Genomic DNA, 13290 nt, shown 5'->3' with positions numbered 1-13290 from the left:
TCTTTGGTGAACTGAAGCAGGTGAAAGCACCGCCTCGCCGCGGCGCCGCCTTGCACCGAGGCGCCACCTTGCCGCGGCGCTGCCTTGCCGCCATGCCGCCGTGCTGCAGCGCCTCACCAAAGCTTCCTCACTCTGTCTCTGGTGGTTTTCTGCCGGTGTACCGGAGCTGCCAGGACACACAGCTGTGTGGACGCACACGCACACGCACACACACACACACACACACACACACACACACACACACACACACACACACACACACACACACACACAGCTGTCCGTGGGTGGGGTTGTGTTTGCGGCGGTGTGAACAGAAGTGTTGTGAGCAGCTGACACGACGTCTTTTCAAATCTTTACCCAACACTCAGGGATCTGCTTCATCCAGATCTCTCTCTCTGCGTGTTGCGGCCGTTAAAGTCATCTCAGAAATAATTCCAACATGTGAACTGAATTAAATTTCTGCTCCAGAGTAACTCATCCTCACAGCTTTAACAGAGTACTTTGTGCTTTACAGTATTTTCCCGGCAGATTTAATCTCATCTGCGCAACAGTAGCTGAACTCGACGGTATCTTTTGTTTTTGTGTGTCAGTTTCAGAAATAAGTTAGAAATAATAAAACTGCGTTTCTGGAAGAAGCTGCAGGTGAAGCAGATTTGGCCTCCACAGTGAAAATGGGACACAAATTGAAAATGAAACGGCTGTTGTGTGATAATGAATCATTTGTTTGATTTCAGGGTTTTATTCCGTGTCAGATTCAAAGTATGTGTCAAGAGTGTCATTAGAGCACACACACACACACACACACACACACACACACACACTCCTGGATATTGTTTTTGACAGGACTAATGCAGCCTCTCCCGTCCGTCCTCCCTCCCCCGCATATTCCCTCCATCTGTTTTCACTCTCGTCCTCTAATCAGCTCAATTAAGCAGCGTCTTCACTCTCAATTTCCACGACGGTTAGCGCGGCTCGCGCGGCGGCCAGCAGGCAGCTGATTAGCCGCTCGGAGGGAAGCTCGCCTTTCCAGAGACTCCAATAACGACGGCGGAGTGGAGGAGGAGCAGAGCAGAGGAGGCAAATCAGGAGATGTCATGCAGTAATTTCGACATCCTCCAGCATCTGTTACGGCCAGCGCCGGGTGATTAGCACGCCGCACGCCGTTCTGCCGACACGGAGTTTGTGTGCAGAAACCAGAGACAAAGAATAATAGGAGAAGTGAAGATGATGAAAGAAAGGATGATGGGAAAGACGGCAATTTACTGTGGGTCTATAGAACCACGTCTGCAAGCAGGAAGTGAAGGAAATTTATTGTTTGCCGTCTGAATTGAAAGACAGCTCAGTGCGAATGACTGCAGATGCCGCGTCCCCCGTCCTCAGAATCTGTCCGTCCACTTCATCAGGAGGACAGGAAATGAAGGAGGGGACAGCAAACGAGTGAACAGCAGGGGGTCAGTGCACGGCGAAGAACAGAGGAACTCTGGATAGCCAGAGGACACTGTGGACAGTCAGAGGACACTGGACAGCCAGAGGGACACTGTGGACAGTCAGAGGACACTGGACAGCTAGAGGGACACTGTGGACAGTCAGAAGACACTGGACAGCTAGAGGGACACTGGACAGACAGAGGAGACTCTGGACAGCGAGAAGAGAGACACTGTGGACAACACCTTCCTCCAGTCCAGACAAACTGCAAGAGCAGAGTCAGGGACAGCAGAGTTGAGTCTCCATGTCTTCAGCATGTGTCCTCAGACTGTCCAGCTCTTCACAGCATGTGTGTTTAGGATGGAGCCTCCTGGATGCCTCTCTGGGGAGGAGTTCTGGACATGTCCCACCAGGAGGAGACCCTGGGGAAGACCCGGGACACACTGGAGAGACTATGTCTCTCGGCTGGCCTGGGAACGCCTCGGGATCCTTCAGGAAGAGCTGGAGGAAGAGTCTGTGGACAGGAAGTCTGGGAACAGGAAGTCTGGGGACAGGAAGTCAGGGGACAGGAAGTCTGGACATCCCTACTTGGATAAGCGGTGGAAGATGGATGGATGGATGCATTATATATATTATTAAAGCCGCAAGCGGCATTGGGCGGGACTGAGCTTCCTCGCCAGCCCGCAACTGAGACATCCACCCACTAACATGGGAGTTGTTAGCATCTCCCATCCACTAACATGAAGCTGTTAGCATCTGTCATCCACTAACATGGAGTTGTTAGCATGTCCAATCCACTAAAATGGAGTTGTTAGCATTTGTCATCCACTAACATGGAGTTGTTAGCATGTCCCATTCACTAACATGGTGCTGTTAGCTTCTGTCATCCACAAACATGTAGCTGTTAGCATCTGTCATCCACTAACATGGAGTTGTTAGCATGCCCCATCCACAAACATGTAGCTGTTAGCATCTGTCATCCACTAACATGGAGTTGTTAGCATGCCCCATCCACTAACATGTAGCTGTTAGCATGTCCCATCCATTAACATGGAGCTGTTAGCATGTCCCATCCACAAACATGTAGCTGTTAGCATCTGTCATCCACTAACATGGAGTTGTTAGCATGCCCCATCCACAAACATGTAGCTGTTAGCATCTGTCATCCACTAACATGGAGTTGTTAGCATGCCCCATCCACTAACATGTAGCTGTTAGCATGTCCCATCCATTAACATGGAGCTGTTAGCATGTCCCATCCACAAACATGTAGCTGTTAGCATCTGTCATCCACTAACATGGAGTTGTTAGCATGCCCCATCCACTAACATGGAGCTGTTAGCATGTCCCATCCACAAACATGTAGCTGTTAGCATCTCCCATCCACTAACATGGAGTTGTTAGCATGTCCCATCCACTAACATGCAGCTGTTAGCTTCTCCCATCTGCTTTTGACAGTCACTGAATGAAGGCACTGAGTGTCAGAGTTTGATTGACAGCTGCTGTCAGCTGTGTAACTGCACCGTATGCCCATATATGGTCATGTCCGTTAGAGTGGAGAGAGGAGAAAATAAAAGTTTCTGTTTGGGAAACAACTGCTCCTTGTTCCTTTCCTGTTTGGCAAAACTGAACAAAAAATATCACGTTTGATAGGAAAATTAGTTGTCTTTCAGTTGGTGAGGCTTTCAGAGCAGTCAGACTTTTAGTTTGGATCGTAGAGGCCTCAGTTTGTGAGAAGCGCGAGATTTTTCCCCATCCGGCTCCATTATAACTGAGAGCGAAAAAATGCAGAGCGCACACCTTTTCATACCTGTGAAAACGTACATATAACATGAAATTTCCCCCACTTATGTAACATCATCTTGTTCAGAAGGACCTGGTGAGGCTTCACGTGTGCTCGGTTTGTTGATAGGAGTCACTGTTTAGCCACAGTCACCACTTGTTCGAGATGCTGAAAAAAGGCGACTTTTTTCCTTTTTTCCCATTATAACGGATGAGGGCCGGAGCAAGGCAGGATATCAGGCTTCCAACTTTGAATGCTAATAAAATCCACACCGTTAGACTTTTGACAAAGTTGTTCACAACTTTTGTAGAGAAACTTCTCCTCTATCATGTTGCATGACTCTGATGTCTGTACGACAAAACGGTCTCGGATGAGATCATTTTTTCGTGAGGAGTGATTTTGGGCAAAATTTTACTTTGAAAGGGAAATCGCGGACTTCCTGTTGGATTTAGGTCAGGCGTGAATTGTAGATCTCAATGAGACGAACGTGTGAGTGTTGGTTTGATCTCTCTACGACATTCCCACGGGCCGTGGCGACAATTTTACTGTTTCTAGGTGGCGTTAGAGAGCAGATTTGGTCAATATTTCCATTTTATAAAATTTTTCACGATCTGTGTGCCAAATTTGGTGAGTTTTCCTGCATGTTTAGGGGGTCAAATTTGCGTTTAGTTGGTAGGTCAGTATAATTAAAGCCGCAAGCGGCATTGGTCAGGACTGAGCCTCCCCGCCGGCCCGCGACTGAGATGTCTACCCACTAACATGGGAGTTGTTAGCATCTCCCATCCACTAACATGGAGTTGTTAGCATGTCCCATCCACTAACATGTAGCTGTTAGCATCTCTCATCCACTATCATGGAGTTGTTAGCATATCCCATCCCAGCCCTCCGGGCTCGGTCCCTAATAATGTACGATGTATAAAGTTGTGTCAGCAAAGTCCGAACCTCTTGATTGAAGACTCCTTGACTTTTACTTTGGTTCAAAGATTCAACAGAAGTCTGAGGTTCGTCTGTGTTTGTCTTGAAGATTCTGAGGTTACTGCAGGGTCACCGGGCTTTCTGTACCTATTGATTCCTGGGATTTACGTGAGAAGATCAAATAGCTGCATCAGCTAAAAAGTTGCATTCCAGGATTTTCAAGCCCCAGATTTATGAGATGTTGGTGTGTTCATAAGATCCTGAGAAAGTTCTACAGTGTCTGAGAAACGGCCTTTCAGAATCAAGAACCTACTGAATGAATGCCCAAGGTGAGTCGTTATAAGAGGAGACTGCATTTCTATAACATCTTTAAGCTGCAGAGGTTAATAGTACTCATGAAAAATCAACTTCTGATGAGTGACAGCTGATTTCTGTTGCATTTGAGGGATAAATCTCACTGGAGGGCCCACCCAGAACTGACAGAAACTGATTTTGATGGCATTATTGGAAGCAGAAAGCCGGTCTTCGCCCCGAAGGGGGTTTGACGCTCAGTCTGGGTCCTTCTGGGGATTCCAGCGTCACAACAGGGTCCACACGGTTTCTTTTCATTGGTTTATTTAGAGTGTGAAGGCTGAGGAAAGTCTGAAATTTGCATTTTGTGTTTGAGAAAATTGCCCCCAAAAAATGCTCATTAAAAAACATGAATTTTTTTTTTTCATATTTCCTCTGAATGATCTATTAACATCTCTTTAACTGATTAGCTAAAAAGGTTTGATTGCATGGCGTAACGTTCTGCTGCTTTCAGACCCTGCAGGAACTCCAGATATTTATCTGGAGTCACATGGTTGTGTGCTCGCCAGTCTCTGACTATCACAGCCATTCATACATATATATACGAGGGGGTACCGGAAAATTCCCGGACTTTGATTATAACTTTTTATTTTTGACATTTCAAAATAAAACATCACCGTCGCCTTCAAAATAATCTCCATCCGCATTAATGCAGCGCTCCAGCCGTGTCTCCCACTTCACCAATGCGTCGTCAGACCCGTGCGTTATTGTGCCATTTTTTGCCGGCTGCGATTTTTCTGTCCCCTCCTCCACATCTGCAAACCGCTGTCCCTTCAGCTGCTTCTTCAACTTGGGGAACAAGAAAAAGTCACTGGAGGCTTCATCTGGCGAATCAGGCGGATGGGAGAGGAGATTCATCTCATTCTTCTCCAGAAACTGCGTGAGGCGCAGCGCCGTGTCCGCTGGCGCTCTGTGGTGGTGGATCAACCGGCTCCACTCCGCCACGACGCTCTGCTTCCTCCTCACATCCTCACGGAGCGTCTGAGGACTTCCTGTAGTAGTCCTGGTTTACAGTCTGACCTGGAGGGACAGACTCGCTGTGGACGAGACCCTGGACAGCCGAGAAGCAGCTCAGCATTGTTTTCACGGCTGAGCGGACCTGACGCGCCGACATCTGGCCCTTCTCAGACCCCCGGACCACTCATGGACCTGAGTCTTCCCCAGAGCAGCATCCTTGTAGGCTTGCTGCAACAAGCTGAGTGTTTCTGCTGCTGTTTTTCCAGCAAAAAGCAGAATTTAATGTTTGCGCTGCTCTGGCTTCACAGTCAATGTCGCCATTTTGGAAAAAATCGCAGACCTCCGCTGCACTCTGTTGCTATAAATAGCTCCTGACAGGCGTCAGTGTCACTCTGGGAGCTCAGACTTCTCACAGATGTGCACGAGGCTTACCTGCAGCACATCTGACGGCCAGAAGTCCAAACTCATTATTATTATTATTTTATGACCAGAGTCTGAGAACTTTGCGGTACCCCCTTGTATATACATATATATATGTGTGTATATATATATATATATATATATATATATATATATATATATATATATATATATATATATACACACATATATATATATATACACATATATATATATATATATATATATATATATATATATATATACACATTAGGGGTGTAACGATACACAAAAATCTGGGTTCAATACGTACCTCGGTTCTGAGGTCACGGTTCGGTTCGGTTTCGATACAGTAGGGAACAAAATGCAAAAGCTAAATGTTCTTGTTGTTGTCATGCTTCCCATGTCCGCCTGTCTGTGTCTTTGCGGCTCATCACGACGCCAACGCTCTTCTCTGCTGCTACATTTGGGCTCAGCTGTGTTCGTTCCAGGCAGCCGCACTGATCCACACATCCTCCAGAAGCTTCTCCGGCTCTCTAGACTGTTTATCTGCTCCTTTATTTCAGATTATTTATAGGAAATGAGGCACAGACATTGTCAGGACGTTATCATTTAGTTTCAGAGTTTATTTAGCCTTTTTTTTTCTGTTTCTGAATCTCAGGGCGGCGCCCGAGTGATTAGATACTTTCACTCAGGGTGCGAACTATGGGGGGCCAGGGGGGTCTCAGCCCCCCTTGATGAGACATGAACCCCCCTGAAAACATGATTTGTGAAATTTTGGGGGGCCCTAAATATTGGAAAAATGCTGTTTCCCCCACGTATTTCCTTTAATTTATTATTATTGATTTAGTATGATCATAATCACGGATTATATGCAGAATTAGGCCAATTTTAATGGATGATTTGCGCATCACGATTTCACTTTAAAGCTATAGTGCGTAACTTTTAAATGTCTATGAACGTCCGTTTTAGCCAGGCCAGTACTAGTGCAGATGACAAAATGCAGATGAAGCCGATCGGCTCCTCTAACCTGTCGTGGCATTTTTCAATATATATAATTCTTGCTTTGCGTGTCGACCGGCGACATTCCCGCGCTGGCGCAGGAAATTACGCATTTTACGTCACAACAAGAAGGGAGGGGGAGGACGGAGGGTCTCACAGCAACAGGCTCAGCTCACAGTCTCAGGCAGACCGAGGAAGCCACATGCTATCAGGGTTTCCACCAAACCTTTTCAGTCCGGGCGCCGCCCGCGCTAAATTCTACAGTGCCCGGACAGCGGAGAGGAGGAAAAAAAAACACCAGCAGCGTGAGCAGCAGCAGCAGCCCCCCCCCCGCGCCCCCCCCCCCCCCGACAAACTCTTTTCCTGCAGAAAACACTGTACTTTGTATGTAACACTCCGTTTTTCATCAAGAAGCCGCAACTACAGACCAACAGACAACAAATGATTTCTGCTGACGACCACTGGGTCTGTTCATCCTCTAACCTGTCAGTTACAAATTAGCTATTTGCAATAAGCTATTTGCCCACCACTGATATACATGTATAGCAGTGGTGGGCCGTCAGGGCCTGCAAAGCCTTCTCTGCTGGCCTAAAAAGTATCTGAATTACAGACTGATATAAATTATATTTTGTCCATAAATAATTAATAAATGATTCCAAACGGTATGTTCCAGTTCCTTTCATAGTTTTCCCGTGGTCGCGCTGCTTCCAGACATGTTTTTTTTTCATATTAAATCATTTAACCAATCAGATTTCAGGCATCATCTGTTGCTAGGGTCAAAGAAATCTGCCGTGGCCTTCACTGTCCGTTCCTGATGGCGCGGTGAAGTAAAGTGAAGCGTCAAACAGACAGCTGCTTCAACCAATCAGATTTCGAGTTGGCGACTCAGCGCCTTCTAGCTAGCTACACTAACAACAGCAGATCCAGGCCCTCTGATTTACATTCACCAAGAGATACAGTAGGGGGCGGTATGCACCTAAGTTGTTGGTCGCCTACCGCAATTATTCCGAAGAAGAAGAAGAAGAAGACCTGAAGAGAAATAAAACTTACTCCAGAAATCCCACAGGGCAGCTGGACTTTCAGCTCTGGCTTTATGGAACTGAAACGCTGGATAATCTATATGACAGAGCAGTTGAACTCTTTTTGAGGAAGGAAAGGAGGATGGATTTTGTTTACAAATAATCGGGATTTTGGTGAGTAAAATGTTCCTCTTTTCCTAAATAATATTGCTGTTTTATTAAGTTGTTGATGCTCATTGTATGTGCACAGATGTAGTAGGAGACTTGTGCTCTTCAGCAAAGGCATTTATTCTGGCTGCACAAGTATCTATCTGCTGTGCAGCAACTCTTTATGTGCATATCTGCATAATAAGATTTTTTTCAGAGACATAAAATAGTTATTGAGGGGTGGATTGGTTCAGGCGGATCTGTTCTGAAGGCCTGAATGTGAAATGCACGGTCCGCCACTGATATATATATATATGTATATATATATATATATATATATATATATATATATATATATATATATATATATATATATATATATATATATATACATATATGTGTGTGTGTGTGTGTGTGTGTAGATGTATGTATAAATGCCAAGATGCTTAACAAACACCTCTTTTCTGTCTGAAAGCTGTGATTTGTGACTTCCAGCTTCCGAGGTGACGCGTTTTCAAGAGAGCAAATGCTTTCATTGCGTTTGGGCCGAGAGGAGGAACTGTGACTGAACTTGAACCCTCGTTTGTAACTTAACACACATTTTCCTGTTTAGTCGAGGCTGAACTACTTAAACCGCGTGAAAAACTGCTTCATTGCTTCAGCATAATTAGGCGGCAGTATGAAGGAGGTCAGAGGTCGCTCTCACAATAGGCAGAATCAAATATTTGCCTGACCCCTGAGTGATCATGGCTGTGTTTTGGCTTTTGTCAAGTGCATGGAATAACCTTTGGACTGTTTTTCTCTCTTAAATTGGAAGGTAATTACAGTGCGTGTCATTGTGTAAAATTAAGTCTGCCGCCGCTCGCAGAGCACATCTGAATATTCCGGGTCATTATGTGTCAGAGCAATTTCCCCGCGCTCTCGCTCGCCTGCCGCTGAATAAAGCCACCCGACGTGCGCATTTTACCAGCGCTGTTTTGAACGCTGGCGCGACTGAGGATCTCTCTTCAGGTGAAAAAGAAGATGCATTTGATTTTCCTGCAGCTGTGGCCTGGTGGCGAAAGGTGTGCGGAAAGATCCTTTAATGAAAATTACAAAGACGGAAACGGGTTTTTTCTGCGGCGGTCTTTCTATGAAGTTCAGCGCGGAGCCGTGAACTCTTCCCTCGACGCGCTGCATTCAGGAGCGCTGCTGCTAAATTGCTGTCTTTGAATAAGTAAATGTTTGGCCCTCTTTGAGTCGGGCCGTCGAGACGCCTGGCCTCCGGCGACCTGCCGCCGGCGGAGGGATGGCGCGGGGGGCGTCCGGGCCGCCGGCGAGCAAACGGCCATCACCCGAGAGCGCAGCACCGACAGCTGCAGCAGGCCTTCTTCAAAGACCATTTACATAATATGGTTTTTATTTATGGTCTTTTCAAGGATATCCCTGCTGCCGAGGACAGAAAAGAGGAAGCATCGCATAGAGGAGGGAGCGCGCCGGCCTCCTCTGCTCACTTCTGATTGGCTGGACCGTCTGGGAGTCTGCCGGCCGGCCGGTCAGCAGAACTGTTCTGCAGGACAGACAACGTTCTGGCGCCTGGTGTTGATCCGATTTTACCACTTTCCTAACAGGAGCGTGGCACGCTGGGACCCTGACTCCGCCCACCCAGAGCAGTCTGGACTGAAGTTCCCCTGCTGTCATTCCAGGGAAGTCCTGCCTGGGAACAGCTGGTCTTCCTGCTCAGAGGAGAACCCGGGTTTGTGGTCAGCATCTAGAACAGCGTTCCCTCGGGTTCCTCTTGTGAAGTCTTCCACGTCGTCCTGACTGAGCGTTGACATGATCCAGACCAGCGCTCCAGACACGAGCCTCCATCAGGACTGGCCCACCAAAAGGAGCCCAGAGGTGAATGAATCACAGAGAAGGTTGTTGGTTTGAAGACCTGGAGCAGCAGGAGATACCAGTGGCACATGTTCAAACCACTGCTGCAGAGACGCTCCTGATCTCACCCGGTGCTTCACAGCAGACGCTCTGCACACCTTCAGAGTCCAGTGGAACAGTGAGACTGGACCTCCTCTGGACCCCATCTGGACCTCCTCTGGACCCCATCCGGACCTTCAGGACCTCCTCTGGACCCCATCCGAACCTTCTGGACCTTCTGGACCTCCTCTGGACCCCATCCGAACCTTCTGGACCTTCTGGACCTCCTCTGGACCCCATCCGAACCTTCTGGACCTTCTGGACCTCCTCTGGACCCCATCCAGACCTTCTGGACCTCCTCTGGACCCCATCCGGACCTTCTGGACCTTCAGGACCTCCTCTGGACCCCATCCGGACCTTCTGGACCTCCTCTGGACCCCATCCGAACCTTCTGGACCTTCTGGGCCACCTCTGGAACCCCTCTGAAGCTTCTCTGGACTCCTTCTGGGCCTTCTGGACCTTTTCTGGAGCCTCTGGACCCCTCTGTCATCTCGAGCAGCACTCGGGTTTGGAGCCACCTCATTTCTCCCCAGACTGTATCGATGGTGCATAAAAACAGCAGAACAAGGGCAGAACCTCTCTGAAAACCGCAGAGAGCCGGGAAGAGCGGAAGTGAGGTGGTTTTCGACATAAAACTTGATGCAGACTCCTAGAAATGTCAATGGACTCTTTCAAAATAAGACTTTCATGAAGTCAGCATTACCGGCGGGGTCATGAACTGATTGCTTTCTGTACTTTGTTGGCACGTCGCCTAATTCTTTTGAAGTGGAAGGACACAGCTCCGCCCACTGTATCACATTGGATCAAAGATGTGTTATTTCAGCTTAAATTGGAGAAAATTAGATTTGTTTTGAGGGGTTCTGAAAGAGAATTTGGTAACACTTTACTTGAAGCACCCGGTATAACACATTACAAGTAGCTATAAACACTCATAAATGATCACAATGCTTTATAACCCTCTATACAGCACAGGGTTCGGGTTCGGGTTCGGGTTCGGGTTAGGTCCTGATGTTATAAAGCATTGTGATCATTTATGAGTGTTTACAGTGCTGTAATGTGCTTATAATGTGTTATACAGGGGGGCTTCAAGTAAAGTGCTACTGAGAATTTTATGAAGTATGGAAGCCTTTCTTAACTTTTTTTGATCAACCATCTACACAAGTCCAGGTTTAAGTTATTTTGCTTGAATTTTTTATTTAATTTTTTACTTAATTATTTGCTTAATTTTGGTCTGATTTCAAGGTCATGAATTTGTATTGGTCTGAATGGGATCTTGATTGTTTGGGTGGGTTTTTATTTTTAAATATTTTTGTGTGAAAAGTTCATAAATACATTGAACACGAAGACTTTGATGAAGTCTTTGTGGCCCGGTGGTGAGGAACCCCTGATGTGCCGTATAGAGTCACTCTGAGCGCTTCAGAGAGCAGAACGTTCCGGCGTCTCAGACGGCAGGAACCTCACAGCGCTTCGGAGAACGTTTCCTCAGGAAGCCTGGGCAACGTGTGATGGTTCTCAGGTGGTTTGATTGTTTCTCCTCTGAAGACCCTGTTTGTGCTCCTCCCCGCAGCTCTGGTACTCCGGCTCCATGAAGTCGCTTTGTGTTTGGCTGACGGACAGACTGGACCTGCAGCTCCACATGTACCAGCTGAAGACGCTCATCAAGATCGTCAAGGTGAGGCGGAATGGAGCCCGGCGGACACGCCGATCTGGTCCACCTGTCCGTCTCCTCGTTGAAAAGCTCTTCTGTTCTGCGTCGGAGTTTAAAGTCTGCCTTTCTCTCTGGTTTCAAAGCGCCTCAGACTACCTGGAGTAATGAAACGTCTTAAATTGTGACTTCTTAATGTTAAAAAACAGCAGAAGCGACAATGAGGAAGAGAGGACGAATCAGACAGAGGCGTCCTTGAAAGCGGCGGAGTGAAGAGAACTGCTCAACTCAGCCGCCGCTTCCGCCGCTTTTGTCTTTCTGTAGTTGCTAATGCACAGAGTTAAACTTGAAAGCGGTGAGAGTAGGAATGATAATAGGCCGTGGAGCGAGCGGAGCCCGTCACATGTCTCCGTCCTCCCGGTCCACGCATAAAAGACTCCCAGCGTCCTTGAGCCTCAATCTTCCCTCTTTTGTCCTTTAAGACGGAGGCTGGCAGCCGCTGCCTCTGCTGTCCTCCACATTCCTGACGCTCTCTGTCTTCCCCTCTACCCCCCGTCCCTGTCCCTGTGTCCCCACCCCCCCGTCCCTGTTCTCTTCCCCCCCAACAGAAGACGTACCGGGACTTCCGGCTGCAGGGCGTCCTGGACGCCACGCTGAACAACAAGAGCTACGAGACCGTCTACAACCGGCTGACGGTGGAGGAGGCCACGGTGGCCGTGAGGGCCGGGGACGGCCTGCAGGGCGTCTCCATGAGAGACAGCGACGAGGACGAGGACAACTGAACAAGGGACAGCGACGAGGACGAGGACAACTGAACAAGGGACAGCGATGAAGACGAGGACAACTGAACAAGGGACAGCAACGAGGACTGATCAAGAGACAGCGACGAGGACAACTAAACAAGGGACAGCGACGAAGACGAGGACAACTGAACAAGGGACAGCGACGAGGACGAGGACAACTAAACAAGGGGCAGCGACGAGGACTGATCAAGAGACAGCGACGAGGACAACTAAACAAGGGACAGCGACGAAGACGAGGACAACTAAACAAGGGACAGCGACGAGGACTGATCAAGAGACAGCGACGAGGACAACTAAACAAGGGACAGCGACGAGGACTGAAGACACCCGTCTGCTCGACTGAGGTCTCCGGCAGACCAGGGCCTTGGCTGTCCAGCGTCCCTCTGCAGAACGTCTCCTGTGATCGTGGGGACAGTTTTTTTCTCCCGTCAGAAAATCACGGCGCTCTGGAAGAGTTAGAGGCTAGCTGGAGATGCTAACTCAGTAAACAGACAGAAGCAATCGATCTGGCAGAGCAGCTGATCGCTGGGGAGACAGAGATGGCTTCTGGAGTAGAGTCTGTTTATCTCCCAATATTCCTCTTCCAAATAAAACTGAACCTAGTCGGTTCATGTTCTTTGTCACTGCAATAAAAACTACCAATCAGCACGAGATTCTATGGTAACGTCATTTCTAATCGGCTACTCTGCTGAGATTTTAGGGAATGTAATTTACTCAGTGAATCGTGGCAGTGAAGCTGGTCCTCAGATGGAAAATGTTCCAGGAGGCCGGAGGAGATGAAGTCTGGGCAGCGAACAGGACTGATGGCTGAACGCTGGAGGAGAAAACTCCTGTTAGTGTCGATGAAAACCCAGAAAGAAGCACTTCCTGTTTGCTGTGAATATTACC

General features: G+C 47.9%; 1 protein-coding gene across 4 annotated transcripts in view; it reads left to right on the top strand.

The window, feature by feature from the left end:
• Positions 1–12672, top strand: part of cadps2 (Ca++-dependent secretion activator 2) — a 219114-nt gene extending 206442 nt beyond the window's left edge. For all 4 annotated transcript variants that reach the window (XM_030097248.1, XM_030097247.1, XM_030097245.1 and 1 more), the window contains 2 exons: positions 11522–11626; positions 12208–12672. In XM_030097248.1, the coding sequence (XP_029953108.1) occupies positions 11522–11626; positions 12208–12381 (279 nt within the window). In that variant the 3' untranslated portion in view covers positions 12382–12672. The remainder of the gene's footprint in view (positions 1–11521; positions 11627–12207) is intronic.
• Positions 12673–13290: the final 618 nt, after the last annotated feature.

Source organism: Salarias fasciatus, chromosome 7, assembly GCF_902148845.1.
Source record: "Salarias fasciatus chromosome 7, fSalaFa1.1, whole genome shotgun sequence".
Classification (NCBI taxonomy): Eukaryota; Metazoa; Chordata; class Actinopteri; order Blenniiformes; family Blenniidae; genus Salarias; species Salarias fasciatus.
This window is presented reverse-complemented; position numbering and strand designations above follow the sequence as displayed.